General features: G+C 42.0%; 1 protein-coding gene across 1 annotated transcript in view; it reads left to right on the forward strand.

Moving 5' to 3' along the window:
• Nucleotides 1-21131, forward strand: part of PCNT (pericentrin) — a 65322-nt gene that overhangs the window by 15127 nt on the left and 29064 nt on the right. The window contains exons 14-27 of the mRNA XM_027907239.1: nt 1526-1790; nt 2063-2150; nt 2658-2874; nt 3790-4028; nt 5014-5477; nt 6541-7117; nt 7767-8000; nt 9514-9678; nt 11903-12049; nt 12627-12778; nt 13044-13255; nt 13738-13949; nt 14659-14821; nt 15356-15499. Coding sequence (XP_027763040.1) covers nt 1526-1790; nt 2063-2150; nt 2658-2874; nt 3790-4028; nt 5014-5477; nt 6541-7117; nt 7767-8000; nt 9514-9678; nt 11903-12049; nt 12627-12778; nt 13044-13255; nt 13738-13949; nt 14659-14821; nt 15356-15499 — 3279 coding nt within the window. The remainder of the gene's footprint in view (nt 1-1525; nt 1791-2062; nt 2151-2657; nt 2875-3789; nt 4029-5013; nt 5478-6540; nt 7118-7766; nt 8001-9513; nt 9679-11902; nt 12050-12626; nt 12779-13043; nt 13256-13737; nt 13950-14658; nt 14822-15355; nt 15500-21131) is intronic.

The following is a 21131-nucleotide window of genomic DNA, read 5'->3' on the forward strand; positions in this document are numbered from 1 at the left end:
TTGAATGCTTATTTCTTCTCTTACTCTTTCTGTTTGAGTGTTCATGGTGAGGATTTTTTCATGCCAAGTGTGCATTTTCCCGTTTGCTACAAAAAACCACAGTGTGACAGTCAGCTGTGTTGCTCCTGGATGGCATCCTCTGTTTCTCTCAGTGTTTCTAAAGTTTCTCTTCTTGTGTAACATAAGCAGCTGCTTTTCTCCAAGGAAGTCCTTTCTTTTTCAAGAACTTCAACGAGTTCTTTCTTCCTGAAATGCGTTTCCCTCTTCAGTTGATTCTTTGGGGATTCAGCTATCTGGAAAACTCTTTCTCATGGCCTTTGTCCTTTTTTTTTTTTTTTTTTTTTTTTTTTTTTTTTTTTTTTTTTTTTTTTTTTTTTTTTTTTTTTAATTTTTCCCCCCACCTTTTAACTTCCTGATGTGTTACTGCTGCTTTAATACAGAAGGTGGGGAAGAAGCTCTCAGAGGGCTGTTGAATGGCTGCAGTGCTGGCCATTGTCCTCACTCCCCGAAGGAGGGCAGCTTGCTGAACCAGCCTTTGAGAGCTGCTTTCTGCTGCATTCCTGCTTTGTTGGACACTTCTTTTTAATTCAGTGAGTTCAGCTGCTGTTTGAGCACACGATGGGCAGCCAAACCATCAGTAAAGTAACCTAGAATTCATTTTATTTATTTTTTTTTTTAATTATTTCTCGTCACTTTTATTTTTTTTTTGCTTAGTTTTGCTAAAGTTGGTTCTGTTTGGGTAGTTTTGTCTGGAGCAGATTAAATGACTTTGACTAATTCACTGCTTCTGGGTGCTACAAAAAGCAGGTGTGAAGATTAAGCAGTGGTGCAGGGCTCTGCATCATACCAGACTAGAGCTGCAGGAAATGAGGAGCACCTACAGTCTGCTGGTGATTTAGATTCTCATCAGGAGGATGGTTCCTCTGAATGCAGTGTAAATGAGAATGTGTCTTCAGAGGAAGGAACGTTTTGTCTTTCAGAAGTTAATTTTCTTACGTAGCTTTTGGGATAACTTTTTACTGCTCTCTTAAGTGTCCCGCTTGCAGCCAGGGCAGTTCATTTTTGTCGGTAGCTGTGAGGGGGCAGAGCCTGGAGGTTATTCTGGAGGCTGGGAGGTTATTCTGTACCACCTCAGGTCACTGCTGTGGGCAGGGGGAAGGGACTCTGGCCTCTGAGAGGAAGGGTGTGGTGGAAGGGTCCCCCCAGCTCCACCATGAACATGTTTTCTGTGTGAATCATCCTCTCTTTTGTACACTTTTGTTATTAATATTGTTGCTGTTTTCTTAGTTCATTGCTGTTTCCACCAAATTGTTCTGATCTCAACCCGTGATCACACCCCTTTGTGCCTCACATTGGAGAGGGAGGGGAGCAGCTCACGGTCTTTTTAATGGGAGTACTAAATTGGGGGATACCATTCCTAAACTACAATACTTGGCAACTAAATCTGATCTTCACAGAATTACTTGGCCCAAAGATACTTACTAAAGATTTTTAGTGACTGTGTTGGTTTTTGCCTCCATTCCAGAGCTAAAGGAGCAGCTCCTGGCTCGTGCATCGCAGGTGAAAGAAATAGAGTGTTTGAAACAAGAGTTTGAACAGCAGCGTCAGCAAAGGAACAGTGAGCACGAAGCTCAACTGGAACAACTGAGGCTTTACTTTGAGGAGAAGTTAAGAGTTGCTGAAGAAAACTACAGAGAAGAGTTGGCTTTGTTGCATCAGAGACTGCAAGAACTGAAGGACTTTTCACTGTCAGAGTTGGAAATGAGTCAAGATCAAACAGGGGGCATCAGGTGATCTGTTCCTCTTCCTTTCACCCCATGCTATGAGAGCATGCTTCCATGTTATTTTTGTAAATGCAAAAGAGGATGTTAGCATCTAAACATACTGAGATTGAGCGTTAGGTAGTTAAAAACCTAGTGATGGGTGTGATGAGGGCCCAGTCCTGAGCAGTTGTTGTAGCTGCTCTTTGCCTGCTTTCAGTGGTACACTGCTAGTCATCAAGTTCATTTAACTCAATTCAGGGCATGTTACAATCTTAAAAACTTTAAACCCCTTTTCTCAGTTCCTCTGTCGCAGTTTTTGAAGAGCCTACCGACAAAGAGAGAAGAGTTGCACTTGATCAACTGAATCAGCAGCGAGAACAACATCAGGTAGGATTCTGATATGCTCAAAGTTCTGTTCACTGTATGACCTGTGTGAACATTGGTGTCTAATTCCTAGCTCTTACAAAGAGTTAATTCATTTCAGACGTTTAGTAAGACCTAATTGTTTTTGACAAGTGTATCTTATTGACTTAAAATAGTTCTCAGCCCAGCAGAACAGATGAAACAGTGTTCTGTAATTTTATGGCTTGTCCTGTGACTTGTAAGGAACTTAGCAAAGCTCTTCTACACAAGTGCAGAATTGTTGTTCCTCTTCTCTGTAGTCCTGGTGGTAACTGTGCCTTTCCTTGCTGTCTGTTCTCTTCAAGCCAAGATGCTGCCTTGGTCCCTCTCTCATTTATGCACCTATTTTCATACACCTTGTAATTTAAGATCTTGACATCTCTGCTCAACTTTGTTCAATTTCAAAAAGGAATTTTCCTTCCTCTGATTGAAAGATTCTCATCATGGTTTCTTGAAAGCTAAAGATCTCTTCCTAACCCTTTATTTATGTAGGAAGAACTTGCCTGTCTGCAGCTTCAGCTTAAAGAACAACACAGGAACGAATTAGATTCTTTAAGATCCTCCCTTGCACTTCAGTATAAAGAGGACCTGATGAAAATGAAGATGGATCTGTCAGACAAATGCATAACAGAAATTGAGGCGATGAAGAGAAAACACTGTTTAGAACTTGAGCAGCTCCGGGCCCAGCTCTCAGAAGAACATTTTAAAGGTAGGATGGTCTGACAGAGTGGGAAGGAAAATGGTAAGCTGCTTGTGTGGCATGTTTTTTTCTTTAAGCAGACTTATCTGAAGTTCTCAATTTGTTATTAGTTTATTCTTAATTACAGGGAACACTTACCATGTGTTAAGCTCTGTCATCGAGCACTTAAGGGCTTGTTGGATTCTCCTTCCAAAGGTGTGGTGACCTGAAGTTGTTCATTCTGTAGTAAAAACTACTGAAACTGTGGAGCAGTTGCTAAAAGGATCAGGTTTCCATTTTTGATGCCTAGAAGGGCACAACACAAACACACACACACACAAACACTTGGATTTAAAATCCATAACTTCCAGTTAGCTGATTAATACACATTGTTATAACTATGATCCAGCTGTATGTTTGTTGAAAGGATCAGTACAGCTTTTTTAATGTGCAGTTGTATTTCTTACCTTTAATTATGTATTTTTAATACTAGGCAGTATGTCAAAACTGTTTAAATTAGAACCATTAGAGGTTTATCCCATCTGTTTTTTGGGGAAATGCTTTATGTAAACAGTATGTGCAAAAGAGGAGATGAAACTTCCATAAATCTGCTATTAAATTAAATTGCCCAGAAAGAAAGTCAACTCCTGTGGCTGTTGCAGATAAGGAGAGAGGACCAGCCACAGGTTTTATGATTGTCCTATGTGTGTTGATACCGATAAATTCCAAAGGTGGTGATAAAATGGAACAGAGTACAAAATCATCCTAATGAGGGATTCTTGCTGTCCTGTAGTTAGCCTGGCTAAAGCTGACAACATTCAGCTTTATTTCTGTGCCTTAACACGGGATCTGTTAAAATGAAATAAATTCCAGAATGTCATTTTATTGTTTGGTTGGGTTTTTATTTTACTCTTTTTTTTTTTTCCCTCCTTCTTTTCTTTCCAGAGATCACCAAACTGCGTCTCCAGAGCGCTCACGATGCAGCGCGCCAGGTGGAAATGGAGGTGGCCGAGCGAGTGTCTGTGCTGGAGGAGGAGCACAAAGCCAAGCTCTCCCTCCTCAGCTCTGAGAAACAGCGAATTGCAGAGCTTTCAGAGGAAATAAGGCACTTGAAGGAAGAGATGGCAAAGCAAAAGGGTTTTTCTGAGCAGAACGAGAAGCACCTGAAAGAAGAAATGGAAAAGGTTAATTTGTGTTGCAGGTGTAGAGTTGGGCGAGCTCAGATCTGTTGGGAAGGCCAAGGGGGAGGGAGAGGCAGCACTTGCCTTGAAATGTCCCTGGGTTAGGGATAGTGACTTCAGCTCTAAATGGACTTGTCTGGATACACACAAATGTTGGAGTACAAGTCTGTTTTGGTGTAGCTCTTGTACCTTCCTGTTCACAGCCTTGGAGTTGAGAGAATCCTGCCTGGTACTGTCCCTCTTACCCGTTAAGTCAGCTGTCCCATCTGAGGATAAACTTAGATTGGATGTTAATTGGTTGCTTAATTTGTTGCAGTGTTAGAATGCTGATGAAAATTAGATGGATTAAGCTCTTAACTTCTCAAGTCTTCCTTTCCCCCCTTTTTAAAAAGAGGTTGGTTTGTGTATCCTTTTCCAGACTTGAAAAATGAAGAAAGCCAAAGAAAGAGTCTTTTTTGTTTTTTTTTCCCCTTCTGTCACTGAACAGTCATTTGCTCAGAAGCTTTGGCTTCTGTTTTTGTGCTACATGTATTTTATGTGGCTTTGGTGTTATGCCCAAGAACTGCCCTTGCCATGAACTTGGACACTACATGTAAAATACCACCAGAATGTAGAAGGAGAAGTTTAAAAGGCAATTTTATTCATACCCAATATAAATACCTAAGGTGCCCATAGCTGTGTAAGTTGAACTCCTGAAAAGAAGATGAGTGACCTCATGAGAAAGCAATGTGCAGTACTATATTAATTCTAGAATTCTGCCTTAGTTTTTTCTTATCTTCCTTACCCCAATCAATTCTCAAAAACGCATTGAATTTAATGCATGTCAATTCATAAATTGACATTTCAACCTTACTTTTATTAGGAAGGGTAACTTCACTACAAGAATTGAATCTCTCCAGGACCTTAAATAACTGAGAATGTTCACTTCATGCACTTCAGTTTGATTCTGGTGTTTTATTTATTTATTTTTTAATAACTGTGTTCGCAGGTAAAATACGAAATCTCAGAAGATCACAAGAACAAATTAAGAGAAGCCAGAGAAGAAATCCAGAAAATAGAGGCTATGCACAAAGAAAAAGAGAAGAAATGGCAATGTGAAAGCGAGGCCCAGAGGATCCAAGCAGAGGAGAAGTTGTCACTGCTGCAGAACAGAGCAGAATCTGAGAAGCAGAGCCTGCAAAAAGAGTTCGAGCTTCGTGAAGCTGAGATGAATCGACTTCAGGATCAGCAAGCTGCCAGAATTCTGGAGCTGGAGAAGCTGGTGAAGGAGCAGCAGAACAACCTGCAGCAGCTGGAGGACAGCCTGGCCAGCGCACAGGCCGTGCAGGAGGCTCAGCAGCAGCACCAGGCTGACCTGCAGGCAGCCAAAGCCCTCATGGCCGAGGAGATGGAAAAGGCCACGCTGTGTCTGCAGGAGGAATGTGCACTGAAACTCATGGAAGCACAAAACAAGTAAGTCCAGAGCGTGGGAGCGCTTTCCCTTAGCAGTTCACTCATTGTTATAGTTGTTTTTTTTTTTATTTTAAACCCGATGAGTGGCAGTGATGTAGGTTGGTCACTTGATGGCACTAACTAACTTATAAATGTAAAGCTTGCTGTCCCAAGGAACAGTAATGCTGTCTGTTATGACTTGCTGTGTAATTTTGCTTCATGTAAATGCATTTCATCTAGTCTAGCAAATAAAACTAGTCAGGTTCTGCCTGTGTACAACACACAGCTGAAAATCATATTCTTTGAAGAGATGAAGTGTGACAGGACATAGAAGCAGGAAAATTCTCTAAATATTTTCAAACAATTCAAAGGAATTTGAGCAAGCTTTTCCTAGTGAACGAAGCTTGTGCTAACTACTGAATGCTGAGGTTGATAGTGGCCCCCTTTGGTGTTCTTTAGTTCAGGTCAGACATGAAGCTGGAATTGCTGTTTTTCTTCCCCTTCCTATGCCTATTTTTTAAACTGTATTACAGAAAATATTCAAGCAACCACGTTTGTATTTGCATGCACTGCTTCAAATATATCCCTTCTGTCCTCCCCCAGCACATGCTCACAGAACAAGGTTGGAGAAATAACGACAGTAAGAAAACACTGACAGCAGAAACTTAACTTTTAGATAATTGATTGCTTTCTAGTTACTGGTGCCTGCATCCAAAGATACAGTAGTTACTGATTGCAACAAGTGGCAGCACTTTAGATAATTTTCTGCATCAAGTTTTGAGCAGAGCTCAGAGAGGTGAGTTTGGAGGAGCCCCCACGTTTTAGTAAGTTAATAGGGGTCTCTCTACTTATAACCAGATGGTACCAAGTGACATTGCAGAAACCTTTAATTGTGTGGCTATGAAATCATTGTTGTGGCTTGCTTTGAATTTAGTTCTGTATTTGAGCATAAAGGAAAACTTGCAGAGGCAAAGTAGGGTCTATTTATTTTCCTTTGATTTTTATTTATTAGTTTAATTATTAAAAAAGCCCCAAGCAGTGCCTTTTTGACAGGAGTTTCTTAACTTTCTTGGAAATAACACAGGTTTATGGAGGAACACAAAGCTATGACTCAGAAATTCACAACGGAGCAAGAGATTCTTCTCCAAGAACTGAAAAAGAAACATGTGGATGAGCTGGAACTCCAAAGTCAGCAGCTCCAGGAGAAGCATAAGCAGCAAATTTTGTCTCTGACAGCTGATTTTCAAACCAAACACCAAGCTGAAATTGAGACTCTTAAATCCACACTGGAAAGTAAACAGCAGATTGAGCTTGAAGGTTGTGTTGCTGAACTGCAGAAAAAGCATCAGGCCCAAATTGATGAGCTGGAGGCTAAACACTTATCAAATCTGGATTCCTTGGAGTCATCCTACCTGTCTGAAATTCAGAATATAAGAGATGAACATAGTCAGGCTCTGGAGAAGCTGCAGCTGCAGCACATGGAACAGCTCCAGGAACAGGATAAAATGCATCAGGCACACCTGGTCCAGGAGATTGAGATGCTGAAATTAAAGCACGCCGAAGAACTTCAGCTTTCCCAAGATAACTTGAAAATTGAGCTAGCTACCATTCATATGGAAAAGCTCAAAGCCATGGCTGTTGAAGCAGAAGAAGCTCGTAAGGTGAGTCAGAAAGAAAACCTGGCCTAGCAGGTGAGATTTCGGGGTGTGGGATCACCTTTTCCCTTGTTCTTGGGGGACGTTTCTACACCCTCTTTGTGCCAGCACTGACACTCGTGTGGGGCCATGTTGTGAGCTGAAACAAGAAGCTGCAGCTGGAAATGAGGTCCATCTGTCACCTCCTGCCCCAAATTCTCACTCTAATGAGTTTTCTCTCCCTCGATGTGTGGAAAAGGTACAAATAAGGTAAATCTCTCAGCAGGACTCAAACTGGAGAGTCCCCGTTTTGTGGCTCAGAGCTTCTCTCCTGACAGAGTCACTGTGTAACTCTTCAGAAGGAGATTAGAAAAAAGGTAAATGTAATCCTGGAGGTTAAGCCACATCTCTAGGAATCTAAAGATCCTCCCTAATAAGTAGGGGATTCCCAAAACTTTCACTAGACAAGAAAAATAAGCCCATTTAAATGCTACAGAGGGTATGTTTATGCATGTGTACTCATCGTTCATGAGGCCATACTGTTTCTTTTCACTTAGAAAAGCTTTGATACAGGAGGAGAAGCAGGACATGTGTTCCACAAAGAGGTTGCAAAGATACTTGTAATGACTTTTTTTCCTCCCCCCCCCTCTCCTTTTATTAATTAATGCTTACACAGGATGATTTGGACACAGCTCTTCAAAATCAAAGGCAGTTGCTGGAAGAGGAGAAACGTCTGGCTCTGGATCTGTTGCGTGAGGAAGTTTTGCACATGGAGGGCAAGCACAGAAAGGCACTCCAAGAGCTTCAGGATCTTCATGAGGCAGAAATCAGGAAGCACAAGGAGGAGTATTCCAGGGAACTGGAAGAAGAACTGGGGAAACTAAAAGCACAGCATGAACATGAGCAAGAGGTCAGAATGCTGCTAATGCCTAAACCCAAAATAATCTGTACTTTATCATCATAAAGTAAATTCAGTTTTATTGACTTCAGAAATAAGATGCTTCTGGGTCTTTTTTAATAGTGCCAGTAGATAGGAAGAGACAAATTTTACATTTTTAGGCCTTGCTTTATCTAAAAGGACTTAAGGGAATTTGTATATGTGTATTAGACTGATGATTTTTTTTTTTTTTTTTTTTAAATTTCAGCCCATGTTTGCAGTACTCTCTTTATGGGGCTGGGCTGGGTTTGCTTTCTTTTGAGATCCTGTCGTATTTAATTCAAAATTTTTAAAAACTGCCATTTTGATTTAAAACCAGTAGGCAATAATTCAGGTCACTAACCATTTCTGGAAATTAACTGCTTCTTAAGTAAAAATCCGTTGCTAACATGTATTCCTTCTAACACTGATTTCTTCTTTCCTTTGAGAAATTATAGTAAGACTTTTCCAACTGTGATTTCTCAGTGAAGTTTAGAAATCCTTCTACTTGCTCTTAAAGCTTTGCTGCCATTTCTTCTTGTTGAGAATGTTTATGTGTAAGCTTCATGGTGTTTACTTTGATACTGAACGCTAAAAAAAGTGATTATTATGCTGAGTTCTCTTTAAACATCAAAATGGGATTAAGATCTTCTCTTTATTCAGTCTTTTATGCAGTCTGACTTAAGTGCATGCAAACAGCCATGAGTGATCAAGACTCTTCACTTTCCTGTGTTACGTGTTACATTCACGTGGTAGGAAAAGTCACAAACAAAATTAGCTTTGTCCAGCTATAACTGCATGTGTTAAGTTAAAATACAACTAATTTTGGCTCTTCAACTTACTAATTTGAAAGTTGGATAGTGTTCCAAATTACTCTCAAATCACTTTTGGAAGAACAGATTGCCTAGGAAGGCAGTTTTGTTGGTTTTCTGGGAGGCTCTAATGGTTATTCAGTCTTTAAGCTCTTTATCCTGGAAACAGGACTGAGGAACATTCTGTTGACTACAGTGACTCTTCTTAGAGTAATAAGAAAAAAAACCCCAAATGAACCAAAAAATCCTCAAACCCTTCTCTGTTGTATCTCATAGGATGATTGCATTAAATATAGCTATGTGATGTTTGTCCCCATTTGAACAAGAGAAATCACTCCTTAACGAAATACGCTCTCCCTGTTTTTCTTCCCCATTCCTTCCTCCTTATTTCTTTGAACTTCTCTTGGGGAAGTGTCTGTTGGAAAGATTAAGGAATACTTTATTAATCTGACCTGATAGTCTTATGAATACAGGAAATACTTGATACCTAATGCCTGGTTGCTTCTTATCTATTCTTATCAACTTTCTTTTTTCTATACTCAGCACGATGATGGAAAGAAGCCCTCTATGACCTTGAGGATTGTGAACCTAATTTTAAGAATTTGGTGGAGCTTGATGGGTTTGGTTTGGTTTTATTTTCTCCCTAATTATGTCGCTGTGGCCTAAAATACTTTACATTCCTTCCTTGCCTACAGCTCTATGCTTCTGCCTCAGCCTCTGAGGTAGAATCTGTGAGGAAAGCTCTGCTGGCTCAGTTTGAGGAGGTGAAGTTGAAGCAGCAGCTTCAGTTCCAGGAGGAGATTGAGCTGTTGAAGTGTCAGTCGGAAGTGCTGCTGGAACAGCAGATTGCACAGCTGAAGGTAGGCTCTGGTGAAAATGCACTTCTGAGTATGCACTGGGAGAGTGTTTTGCTCTCCCAGCAGCTGGTATAGATTTTTGTTCTTCAGCCTCTAAAATGACAATCTGAGTGAGATCTCTTCCTTGCTTCACCGTGTTAGAACTAGAAAGGCAGCACTGGAAATAAAGCAATGTTCTCTGAGCAGTTGTATTTACTACAGGGTTGTTTTCAGGTTCTTAATTAGATATGAAATGGTGTCCTTCAAACAAAACCGAAAAAAAATCAGTGGAAAATATTTGCTCTAAGCAAAGTTTCTTGTGTGCATGTTCACTTTGCCATTTGAGACATTTTCTTCTGGGCGTCTGCTGAGACTTTGCCCTTGGCCCGTCATCCTGTGTCTGCTGCCCTCTTGTGTGTTTGGCAACAACATGTTCAGTGTTATCTGAGCTTTTGCCAAGTGTGTGATGACAGTGAGCTCTTTGTGTAGGAGATATTTTGTTGTTGTTAATCTCTGCTTTCATGGGTTCGTCATTTGAGTTCCAAACTTTCAGCATCTTCAAGGTGTTTCCTGCCTCTGGCCTCTGTGTAGTCCTGATCATTTGTTGACTTCCCTCTGTGTGGTGCAGCTCTCTTTTGAAGCAGAGGGCACAAGTGTGCCCTGAGAAGCTGCTGCAGGTGTATTTGGCATTGCTGTCCTCAGCTGAACCCCAGCCTTCAGCTCACGGAAACCTGGGACCAGACTGAGCGTTATGCAGACGCTCCAGAGGTGGTCCCTGCTTTTCTCTCTCTTATCTGCCCTAATTAGCATTTGGGACACCAGAAAGCTCACTTCTTGTTGAAATTATGCCAGGGCTCATTCTCCTGCTGGTTCAGCTGTCTATGGATTTCTCCCCTACCCCCCCATGACGGGTGTTTTGCCTCAGAGGAACCTGCCTGGATCTACTTGCAATGTCAGGCTGAGCTGCATTGTGTGCTGATACATATTTTTACAAATCCTCCCCTGCCCACTACCCTGTGCTGATTTATGCAGTTGTCTTTGTGCCAGCCACTTTCCTTCTCTTCTAGCAGATTTCAGGTATTCAGAATTGCTGTCTATGGTCTGACATACTTTAAGTGGATCTGAGAATAACAGGCAGGCTGTTTCAGAGACTTTTGTCTGCAAATTTAGTGTTCTAGGTCGAGGAAAGTCCTCCTACTCCTTTGTGCCTGGTCACTTTTTACCTTCTTAACTGCTCAGCACAGTGCAAGGACTGGCTCAGTCTTCTGCAGAGAATCAGATGACTACATGTGCTCTGCTCTAAAGTCTTATTTCTTATGCTGGGGAATTTCTTGACTGGCCCGTTTAAGAAATAGTTGGCTGTATCACCTTGGAGTGTTTTGGTGTTCATAGGTGAAATTGCCAGTTTTTTTTTATACCGTGATCATTTCCCAATTCTGGTGTTGCAGAAACAGTCACTGACCTGGGTTCCTTTTAGCCTCTTAGCTCAGCCTCCTCAGCATGTTCAGGGAAGGGTCTGGAGCACAAGTCCTCTGAGGAGTGGCTGATGGAGATTGAGGTGCTCAGCCTGGAGAAAAGGAGGGCTGGGGGGACCTTCTCGCTCTCTACAACTCCCTGATGGGAAGGTGTGGACAGGAGGTGGAGATCAGCCTCTTCTCCCAGACAAGAAGTGACAGGACCAGAGGAGGTGGCCTCAAGTTGCACCAGAGGGGAATTAGATTGGATATAAGGCAAAATTTCTTCACTGAAAGAGTGGTCAAGCATTGGAACAGCCTGCCCAGGGCAGTGGTGGAATCATCATCCCTGGAAATGTTCTAAAAAACTGTGGATGTGGTGCTTAGAGACGTGGTTTAGTGGTGGGCTTGGGAATACTGGGTCAGTGGTTCCATTTGGTGATCTCTTGCTGTTCTCTGGACTTGAACCTCCATGGTTTTTTTGGAGTGAGGGACCCAGAACTGGACAGAGAACTCGAGGTGCAGCCTCACCAATGCTGAGTACAGAGGGACAATCACTGCCCTGGTTCTGCTGGCCACGCTCTTTTTGATTTAGATCATCGTTTGAGCATGATTTTGTTGATTGGGGGGTCAAGTCACTGCTGGTTAATCCCAGAGGTAAAGTGTGTACTTCTAAAGAGTAGGGGGGATGTTTGATTGGGGTTTTTTGGGAGGATGGTGGTGGTATTTGTGGTTTTGGTTTGTTGGTTTCTTTTTCCTCTCTCTGTAAATCCATCCATACATGATTTCTGCAGGAGGAATTTGAAGCTGAAAAAAAGGCATCACTACATGACAAGGAGCAGATGTTGATTCAGGAGAGGGAGAAGGCACAGGCTGCTCACCAAAAGGAGCAAGAGATGTTATCAGTCCAGCTGCAGGAAAAGACAGCAATAATTATCCAGGTGCGTGGAAAATATCTTAAACCTAGATTTTAAATGTGCTTTTGGGCTTGTTTTCTTAGCACAGTGATCTCTTCTGTCTAAAGGTGGATGCAGAGGGACTGCATGTATAATTCTTGTGGTATATTAGGCTGCTCTGTTGGGCCTTCCTGTTTCAGGGGAAAAAACAGGAGTGTAACACTTGGAGAATTTCCCTACTGGCAATGCATTATTGATTCCAGCTCTTCTTGCAGCATTTGATGGGGTGTGAGAAGGTTGGCACTGGAGCAGAATGCTTTTTTTCCCTTGCAGTTTCCTCCCAAACAGATATTTTTTGGCTTATTTGTGAGACAGAGTTTCTAACAAAATAGCACTAATTTGTTTGGGAGCAAAATCTGGAGGTAGGGGATGGGTATATACATGCATACATGCATTTTTATTTTTATACACATACATTTTAATTGACCAAAGGTTATCATCTGAACATACTAATATGAGGAGATAAGTAATTTTTCCAGAAACTTGTTTTCAGGTGGGTTTATAAAGCAAAGTTTAGGCAAAATGATTGACTTCTTTTTGCATTTTCTCTGCATTTCCACAGCTGGAAAAGGAAGTGGAGTCTTTAAAGCATGAAATAGAGGAGACCAACTCTGAACTGGAGACACTCCTTCAGTGGCAGGACAGGGAGAACCAAGAAGGAGGGAATTTGGTAGCCTTGTTGAGATCTGACATTGAGCAATCCAAGGAGGAAAGGTTTGTTCAACTTTGGGGTTTTTTTTCCTTCGCTTGTTTTCTTACTTCTCGTAAAGAAATCTTTGTGATTTTTTTTTTTTTTTTTTTTTTTGCTGAGCCAGCTCTTCAAAAAATTACCTGGTTTTTTTTGTGAATCATCTCTGCTGATCACTGTCAAACTATGGCAAGATGCTTATTTTCGACTGTCAGGTTGTCAGTAGGTTCAGTGTGTCTTTCAAATCAAATGCAGGCCGTTTTTGAAGTGTTGGATGTGCTTTTGTTCTAGGGAAAAACTGCGTGAATCTTATCAGCAGGTTTTGAAATTGCTGCTGGAACTGGTGAAGGCCACAATAGCTATTGAGGACCTGATCTGTAGCAAGATTGGTCTTTGTCTTGAGGACAGTCTGGCTTCTGGAGATTCCAGAGAAGCTCCCAGTATTGTGGAAGAAATGGGATTTATGCAATATTTCAAAGCCAAAGAAAACCATCTAGAGAAAGGTGAGTCCAATTCAGCAAACCTGGATATGTAGCCAGCTCATGTTCTGGAAAACTGCCTTTTCATTTCCCTTTGTAGGGATGAAGTTCAGAGAGAGAATCTCTCTTGTTGCAGTGTTTCTGTGTCTTTCAAAGCTGTTCCACACTTAAGACAGTGCCTATCAATGTTGTCTCAGTTCAGTTCCTTTAATGGTACAACTACTAAAATGTTTTTGGGAAAGCCTGGGTGGATTATAGGGCAGGAAAGATGGACTTGGTGAATGGGGAGTTTCAGGTCCTGATGTACAGCACAATATTCCCAAACATTTTGAAAAGCCCTCGTGTTTTTCTGACATTGAATTGTTGATGTGTCCAAGTTTTCACCTTGTAATACATCTCCAGGACCAACCAAGATCCTGTGTGATGCCAGTTGTTAGTTAAGTGACTGGTTTTGTGTCTATCTGTCTTTTTGTGTGTGTGGTTTTTAATTGCTTGCTTGTTTTCAGCGGAGGAGCTGCTTGATGAAACTCTCACAGAACACAACCAGCTGTCTCCAGGGGCTGACGAGGGGTCTGAGCTGAGCCAATACTTATGTGAAAGTGTTTTTGCAAAGCCAGAATTGGCCTGTGAAAATGAAGAAATGATACTGAAAATTTGTAATCGTTTGCGCACTGCAGTGGAGAGACTTCTGGAACTGGTTACAGAGTCAACTAAACAGGTAAAGCTTTTTAATCCACGTAGAGCAGCCTGGTCTAGTGGAAGGTGTCCCTGCCAGTGGCAGGGGTTTGGAACTATATGGTTTTTAAGGTGCCTTTCAACCCAAACCATTCCGTGAGTCTGTGTACAACACTGAAAATGTGTAATCAGTTTTAAGGCTGCATATTTGGCTACCTAGCAGATCCTGTGGGAAGACAATATGTTGGTTGCCTTAAGTAGATTTAAACTGAGATTTTGGATTCATTTGGTAACTTCAGGGGGAGTTTTCTGAGGGATTTTTATTACACTTCGTGTCAACGCTTTTTCAATATTGATAAGCAGGTTCATGTTCAGGAAAACTCAGTCTGATGTTAAAATATTTTGGGAATATGTAGATAGCAGCATACAAACATCCTTGTATTTATATACTGTTCAATTGTGATAATTTTGATAATTCAGAGATCTTGGGCAAAGTCAACTAAAGCACTAAAATGGAACTTCAAAAGTTGGGCCTTAATGCACAGTGAGTGCCATGATCTGGAAATCACAGTGGGGTTGGATCAAGGGTTGGACTTGATAATCTCAGAGGTCTCTTCCAACCCAGTTAATTCTATGATTCTATGATAGATGTTGTTAAAAAAATACAGAGGGCTTTTGTTTAAATGTCTGCAGTCTTGTTACATTGCGTGTGCATCTGAGATCTGATGCTTGGGGAAATTGTTCACTTGTAGCTGGAGAAGATGCATGAAAACCACGCGCAGTTTGAAGAGGAGTTCAGCCGCCGAAATCAGGAAACTGCCCAGGTGGTGAGTCAGCACCAGGAGCTGATGGAGTGCCTGAGTGAGGAGAGCGAGGCCAAGAACCAGCTGGCACTGGAGCTTCACAAAGCAGAGGGTAAGAAAATGAAATTAATGTAATTTATTGAGGTTTCAGTGTCCTTTATTCACAGCTCATTCCTCCCAACACCTGTGATACGACTTGCTGATCCTTGTGGGTCCCTTCCAACTCAGCGTAGTCTGTGATTCTGTGCTTTCTGTGTCCTGGATTTCTTGGGCTCTGAAATAGAACATCTGAAAGCCCCAAAGCTGAGGTCTTCAAACCTCAGCCCCCTGCAGAGGATGTGTCAGGCTGTCCTCTGTTGTGAGCTGATCCCAGGCCGCCAGAGCTTAATGATCCCCGTTTGAATTCTGTAAACTTGGAGACCTTCTGTAACGTGGCAGCCTTGTAAAATCTGATAAAATGTATCAGGTAATGTATTCTATTTCTTAATGTACTGTGAAAAACCTAACTACACTGTGAACTTATCTTCTTCCTTCTCATGTCACTGTCTGCCAAAACGTGTTTTCTCATGTTTTCAAGCTGCTTTTTTTCCCCCAATAGATGAGTTTTTGTCTGCATCTTTATTTGCATTCTGACTCGGGGTTTTAGGCATTATCGAAGGCTACGTGGCAGAAAAAGCTGCGTTAGAGGAGGCCCTGAACCTGAAGGAGGAATCTGAGCGTCGCCTCGTGGTGGAGCTGGAAAACATGCGGGAACGCTTCCAGGAGCTGACCCGGGAGCAGGCAATCCTTGGTGAGGAGTGGGCACGGCACCTGGAGTGGGAAACAAACAAGGTTGTGTCCAGTCAGGGCACACTGCAGTGTGTTTCTATAGTGAATCAGTGTTCGGTTTGATGACTTGGTGAGCAGCTCAAAGTGGTACAGAGGTGAGAGGGTCTTCCTGTGAAAGCAGAAAGTAAAATGAAGCAGCTGGTTCTTTGCTTGTGAGGTGATAGTGCTGTTAGTGCAGAGTACTGCTGTAGTTCTGTGCTTAATTAGACAGGGATAAGTGTCTGAGCAAATAAGAGGCATGTCTTAACTCCACTAGTTAATTGCAACAGCTAATTGGACCTAATTAGTAACCGAAATGCTGGTTCTTTTATACTGCAGTCCAGAGAGTTGGATCTTGAAGGCTTTTGAGTGCTTTTAGGACTAAGGAGATAGATACCTTAATAATGACAGAAAAAAGCAAACTTCTCCTGGCAGATTATTTGAATTGTGATGATGTGTACTCAGTTTTAGACATGAGCTTTTCCCCTGCTCCCTGGCCTTGTCCTGTCAAAACACACACATGGTCAGTCAGGGTGATGGGAAAAATTAATGGTCAAGGACAGGGACTGTTTGGGTTTTTAAAGGAAAAGGTTTAGGTTTTAAAGGAAAGTGTATGGGCTGAAAAAGCTGAGTGAGGTACTGCTGTTGCAGAGGATAAAGTGAGGAAGGATCTTAAACTTTTTGGGTGACTCACTGCAGACCAGAGCCACTGAAATGCTAAATCATATTCGGGTAAGTAGGTGATATGACATAAGCTAATTACAGGCATCTTGTGTAGGGAAGTGGAGTAGTGTGAGGGGAAACTCTTCAACGTGGTGGATGAGGTCTAGTAATACTCAGAAAGAGAGAACTCACACTCAGTGTAATATAGTTGGTTTACATATAAGATAATTTTTTGATTGACAGGAGAAAATTCAGAGTTACGTGACTTGCACTGCACAGCAACTCCAGACCAGGTTGTGCTGCTTCTTAATGATGCCTCTGTAAATTATTTAAATTACATTGTATAGTTTTGACTTCTGGAATTTGCAGCCTTAGTGCCCTTCTAGTACTTCTGTAAGTGAATTTCTCTGTATCATCTTCCAGTAGAAATTCTGTTGTTCGCGATCAGTGCCTTTGCATTTCTGGTAATGCCAACATTACACCACCCTCAGCTATGTCACCACAATGCCACCCTCAGCTGTATTGCAATAGGTCTTTTCTGACTGAGCAGACTGCCAATGTTTCACCACCCTCATCATAAAAAATTTCTTCCTTCTATCTAGCCTGAGTCTCCCCTCTTTAGTTTGAAATCATTACACCGTGTCATATTGCTGCTAAATGCATAGTACCTGTTAGTATTAATAGCTGTGTCTGTCTCTGACCTCTGAATGTGAACTGGTTCAGGGGCTGTGCTTGCTTTCCAGCAGTGATTATGTCACTGAGTGACATATCCCCCAGGAAATGCAGAATCATCCCTTGTTGTTGTTGAATGCAAGTGCGACTGGCAATGTGTGACAGATTGCAGAGCCTGTGCTGGGCGGTCCTGCTGGGCCAAACCCTGCTTTGGATCCCCTGACAGGAGATAAAAGGGGTATTTGAGGCATTGATTATTCCACCTCTTTATTGTGAGAATGGCAAAAAAAGATAGTATTGATTGTCTGAGAAAAATGCAGAACGAGCTTGCAGGTTTATAATTTAAAATCGTTTCTGTAGCTCTAGTCCTGATACAGACATGAATCAGTGTAGGTCATCAGGAGCTTGGTGTCATAATAAAGATGAAATGCAATTATGCAAAAAAAAAAAAAAATAAAATGTTGGTGCTATCTGTATTCCATACAAATTTTTAGTGATTTAGAAGATGGAATGGATCACAGTGTTCTATTCTTGTCTTGTACATGTCTGTGTGTTTTGATTTCTAGGAACACCTGTTGCTAATGTAGCACAGAAAGAAGGTTCAGGTTTGTAATAACAAGTGTGGATTTTTTTCCTTGCTGTGTTGCTGTAACACTGAGTGAATAAACTGATAGTTTTGATTTTATTTTAACAATGAGGAATAGTGCTTAATAAACAGGCCCAACAGGTTACGAAAAGTGTTTGAGATGATGTAAAATGGTGAGCTAAAAATGTACAGCAAGAACTGAAGGAAGTCTGAGGAAGACGAGAGAAATGTGACTGAATGGATTGGTAGGTCAGAAAAAAGAAGAAAAGCGCAGAATGAGTTATAGGAGCAAAGAGGAAACCCAAAATCAGCAGAAAGGATCTGTGGAGTTATACACTGGCTTTGGAAGTTTATTGCTGAAGTAAAATTTGTAGATGCCAAATTGAAAAGGGCATTTTTTAATTTTTTTTTCCTCTCCTACACTAAAGTATGCGTACTTAACTCCTGAGTGGCTAACATTTAGATCTGATAAATTCATACTTGCCACGATTACTTAGTAGTCCGCTCAAAATAGAATTCTCCTATCATTTTTTTAGATTAAATTTATTTACACACACCATATATATTCACAGATGTGTTCTCTTGTACGTTCACTGTCTCTTGTTTCTAGAGACTTTTCCCCCAAAGAGTGTGAGCTGGGTAAACCAAAACCCTGAGCTGCCTTGCCTGTTACTGTATCTTTATTCCTTCCGTCCCTTCGGGTCTCCCTCAAACACTATTTTTATTTAACCTATTTTTGGCCACCGCCTCACTGTCCTGAAATTTGCTGCTGCCCTCTGAAAGAGAGGGGATGTGCAGCTGAGCTGGTTAGGGTGTATTTTGGGATTGACATTCTCCCAGCAGCAGTTCCAACTCTTGCCAGCAGCTCCTTACAACTCGAGCAGTTGCTTTTGCTGCAAGTGCCGAGTCCTAAAACTCACCCCCTTTTCTCCCACCCCAGCCGTCTGTGGTACTCTCCCTCTGGTTAGGAATTGTTTGTAGGAGGTGGAAAACGTGATAAATCACTTTTGTTTGGAGTTGACAGGGCTTTATTCCTTGCAAAGCAGACGCCTCCTCCCGTTTTTGATGTGGAGTACTAATGTGAGTAGAGTGGCCTCGCTAATTAAACGCACTCAGAGTGGAGCTTGGCATTTGCTGGTGATTTTTGGGAGTGGGGAGGAGTATGCTGGGGCATTGCTGAAGGGGAACTGCATGATTTTGAATAAGCATTAATAAAACAGCAGGTTTTGTCTACCAAGAAACAAATCTATGAGCTGATGATCTATTTGTGTTGCTTGAAATTCTGTTTATACAGTTCAGCACATGTGCTTAAAAAAAAGGGGAAAAAAAAAAAAAACAACATTCAAAAAAATTGGTCAAACAGATTGCACTTGTTGAGGTTGCCAAAATCTGATACCTGCTTTCTATTAAATACTGCTGATTCCAGGTAAAATCTGTTGGCCTTATTATTTTTTTTCCATTAACTTGCATTTCTGTCTGAGGAGGTGACCGTGACTGGGTAACTCAGCATTACCTAATTGGTATTTTATTCCTCAGAAAGCACTTGTGTTCCTTTGGAAGCTGAAAGGCAGGCATCAACCATGTTTCTTGGGATGTAGAAGGGAAAATTCCTGTGCTCGTTTTCCCAAATGCCAGTTCTTTTCTCACAGGGTCTGTCCCCATCCGTGACCTTCCCCTGGGTGCACAAATAACCGTATGCACGGGGCCTTGCCCTCCTCTCTGCACCGTGTGGAACATTGGAGTGCTATTTTATTCCTATTATTCCCATCTCCAGCCTGCCAAAACCCAGCTCCTGGCAAAAGATATCCTCTGTTGGGCAGCTGTGGCTGGGATTGAGTCTCCTGATGGAATTCAGACTGTTTTTTTCCTGTGTGTTGAATTCAGCTGCTTGCTCTGCTGCATCTCATGATATGTGTGATATGTGATACATCCAATACAGCTCTGAGGGGGCTGGGAGAAAAACTGGGGGAAACTTCATTTCGTGGGTTCTGCCAGAGCCTGAACTACATCCACAGCTCAGTGATGGTGTGAATGTTTATTGTGATTATTTAGCACAGTGCTAGAAAAGGTAGAGGGTGTGGCCTCGTTGTTTTTATGTAGTCGGTGGCTCCTTGTAATTGCACACGTGCAAAATGAGTGCCTGGAGTGAAATGTAGCTGGAATGTCCTTGTCCCACACCAGAATCTGCTTTCCTTGTTTCTCCCTGTCCAGCCTCTTTGATTTCCAGAGTCAGAGACTTTGCAGACCCCACACATTCTGTTCCATTGTCCTCACTGTGGGGACATTTCCCCCAGTATTTACTGTAAATATTGTTGCATCATTCAAAACCTGTGACACTTACCCTCTTAAGCGTGAACATGGAAATGTTCCTGATTTTTTTGCCTGTTTTCAAGTGTCTAGAGAGGTAATTAAATACCTGTGGATAGTGAAACCCTAGAAAAAAATGCTGTAGGCAGGCTGTGGTTGTCCCACTTCTGCAAAGTGGACTGGATGACCACTTAAGGTCCTTGTTGGATCCCAGACTTACCTTAGGCTGAAAACATTTAAGGTGATGATGGAACATTTGAAAAGTAAAATGATGAGCTCTTGCAGGACCTTGCTTTGATTCAAAACAGGTTTTTATTTTCCACACTCAGGTTACTTACCTGTGTTTACATAAAAGTAGCTTTGCTTCGTGAGTGTTCACAGTGGAGTCTCAGTTTTGGTCTCCTGAACAGCATATTAAGTGCATCCAGCTGATTGAAAGTTCAGTTTGGTAGCTAAAAATTAACTCTTGATAACTTCAATAATTTAAACTATACCCATTTTCCTATTTGTGGTCCTGCTTTTGCAGTCTGTAGATGTGCCATCTTTTTTTTCCCCGGGTGTTGCTTCCCTTTTATAATCTGAGAACTGGAGTGATTTTCCTCTAAGTGTGATTTTTCTCCAGGTTTTAATCCCCACCCTGGTTCAGAGAAATACAGTAACTTTGCTGTCTCATAGCAGCTGGCCTCAGGGTTGGGCTGGGCACCAGTGGCCACTGGAAAGATGGACTGGGTGCTAATTTACCAGTGTAGATGGCAGGGGCAGAATATCCAGCATGCCAGGAGTAATGGAGGAACTGGATATTGGATGTCTAAGCAGGATCTTGGCATGAGAGTTTGGAGGAATCGAGAGTTCTGTACTGGATGGCTCGATTAAGAGGAGAGTTGGGAAAGAAGGGTGGATTCAGGATAGAGCAGTGAAGGATGGGACAGCTGGAAGGGTAGGTGTGAAAGACCGGGTGGCTGAGAGTGGTTTTGGGGGCTTAAACCTGGGGATGGAGCACATCTGGAATGGAGTGAACTGGGAGGATTCAGGATCTGGTGTGGTTTGGAAAGAGCCTCTGGGGCAGGAAGAGTGTGGAACTGGGGTCGAGAAGGCAAGGACCTATGGAGTGAACTTAAAAAGATTCCTGGTCAGGGGCTCTCTGGAATTAGGAGGCTTCCAGGGGTGAAGGTGAAAGCTTTTTAAGGACCTAAGAATGTCTCCAGCCAGGATTCCCTTAGGGATTAAGAACAGACACCCCTGGCCTCCTTTATTAAGATGGCTTTTGGAGACCCCATGAACAGTAATGCATCAGAATTCCTGTTGAGTGTCCTAAAATCCATCTCAGGAATGTTTTGCTTTGTTTTGGTGCTGTCCAACATACCCGAATTTAACCCCATCTGAAACA

This window comes from Empidonax traillii, unplaced genomic scaffold (assembly GCF_003031625.1).
Source record: "Empidonax traillii isolate 1590-97213 ecotype Southwest subspecies unplaced genomic scaffold, ASM303162v1 scaffold1428:size197735, whole genome shotgun sequence".
NCBI lineage: Eukaryota > Metazoa > Chordata > Aves > Passeriformes > Tyrannidae > Empidonax > Empidonax traillii.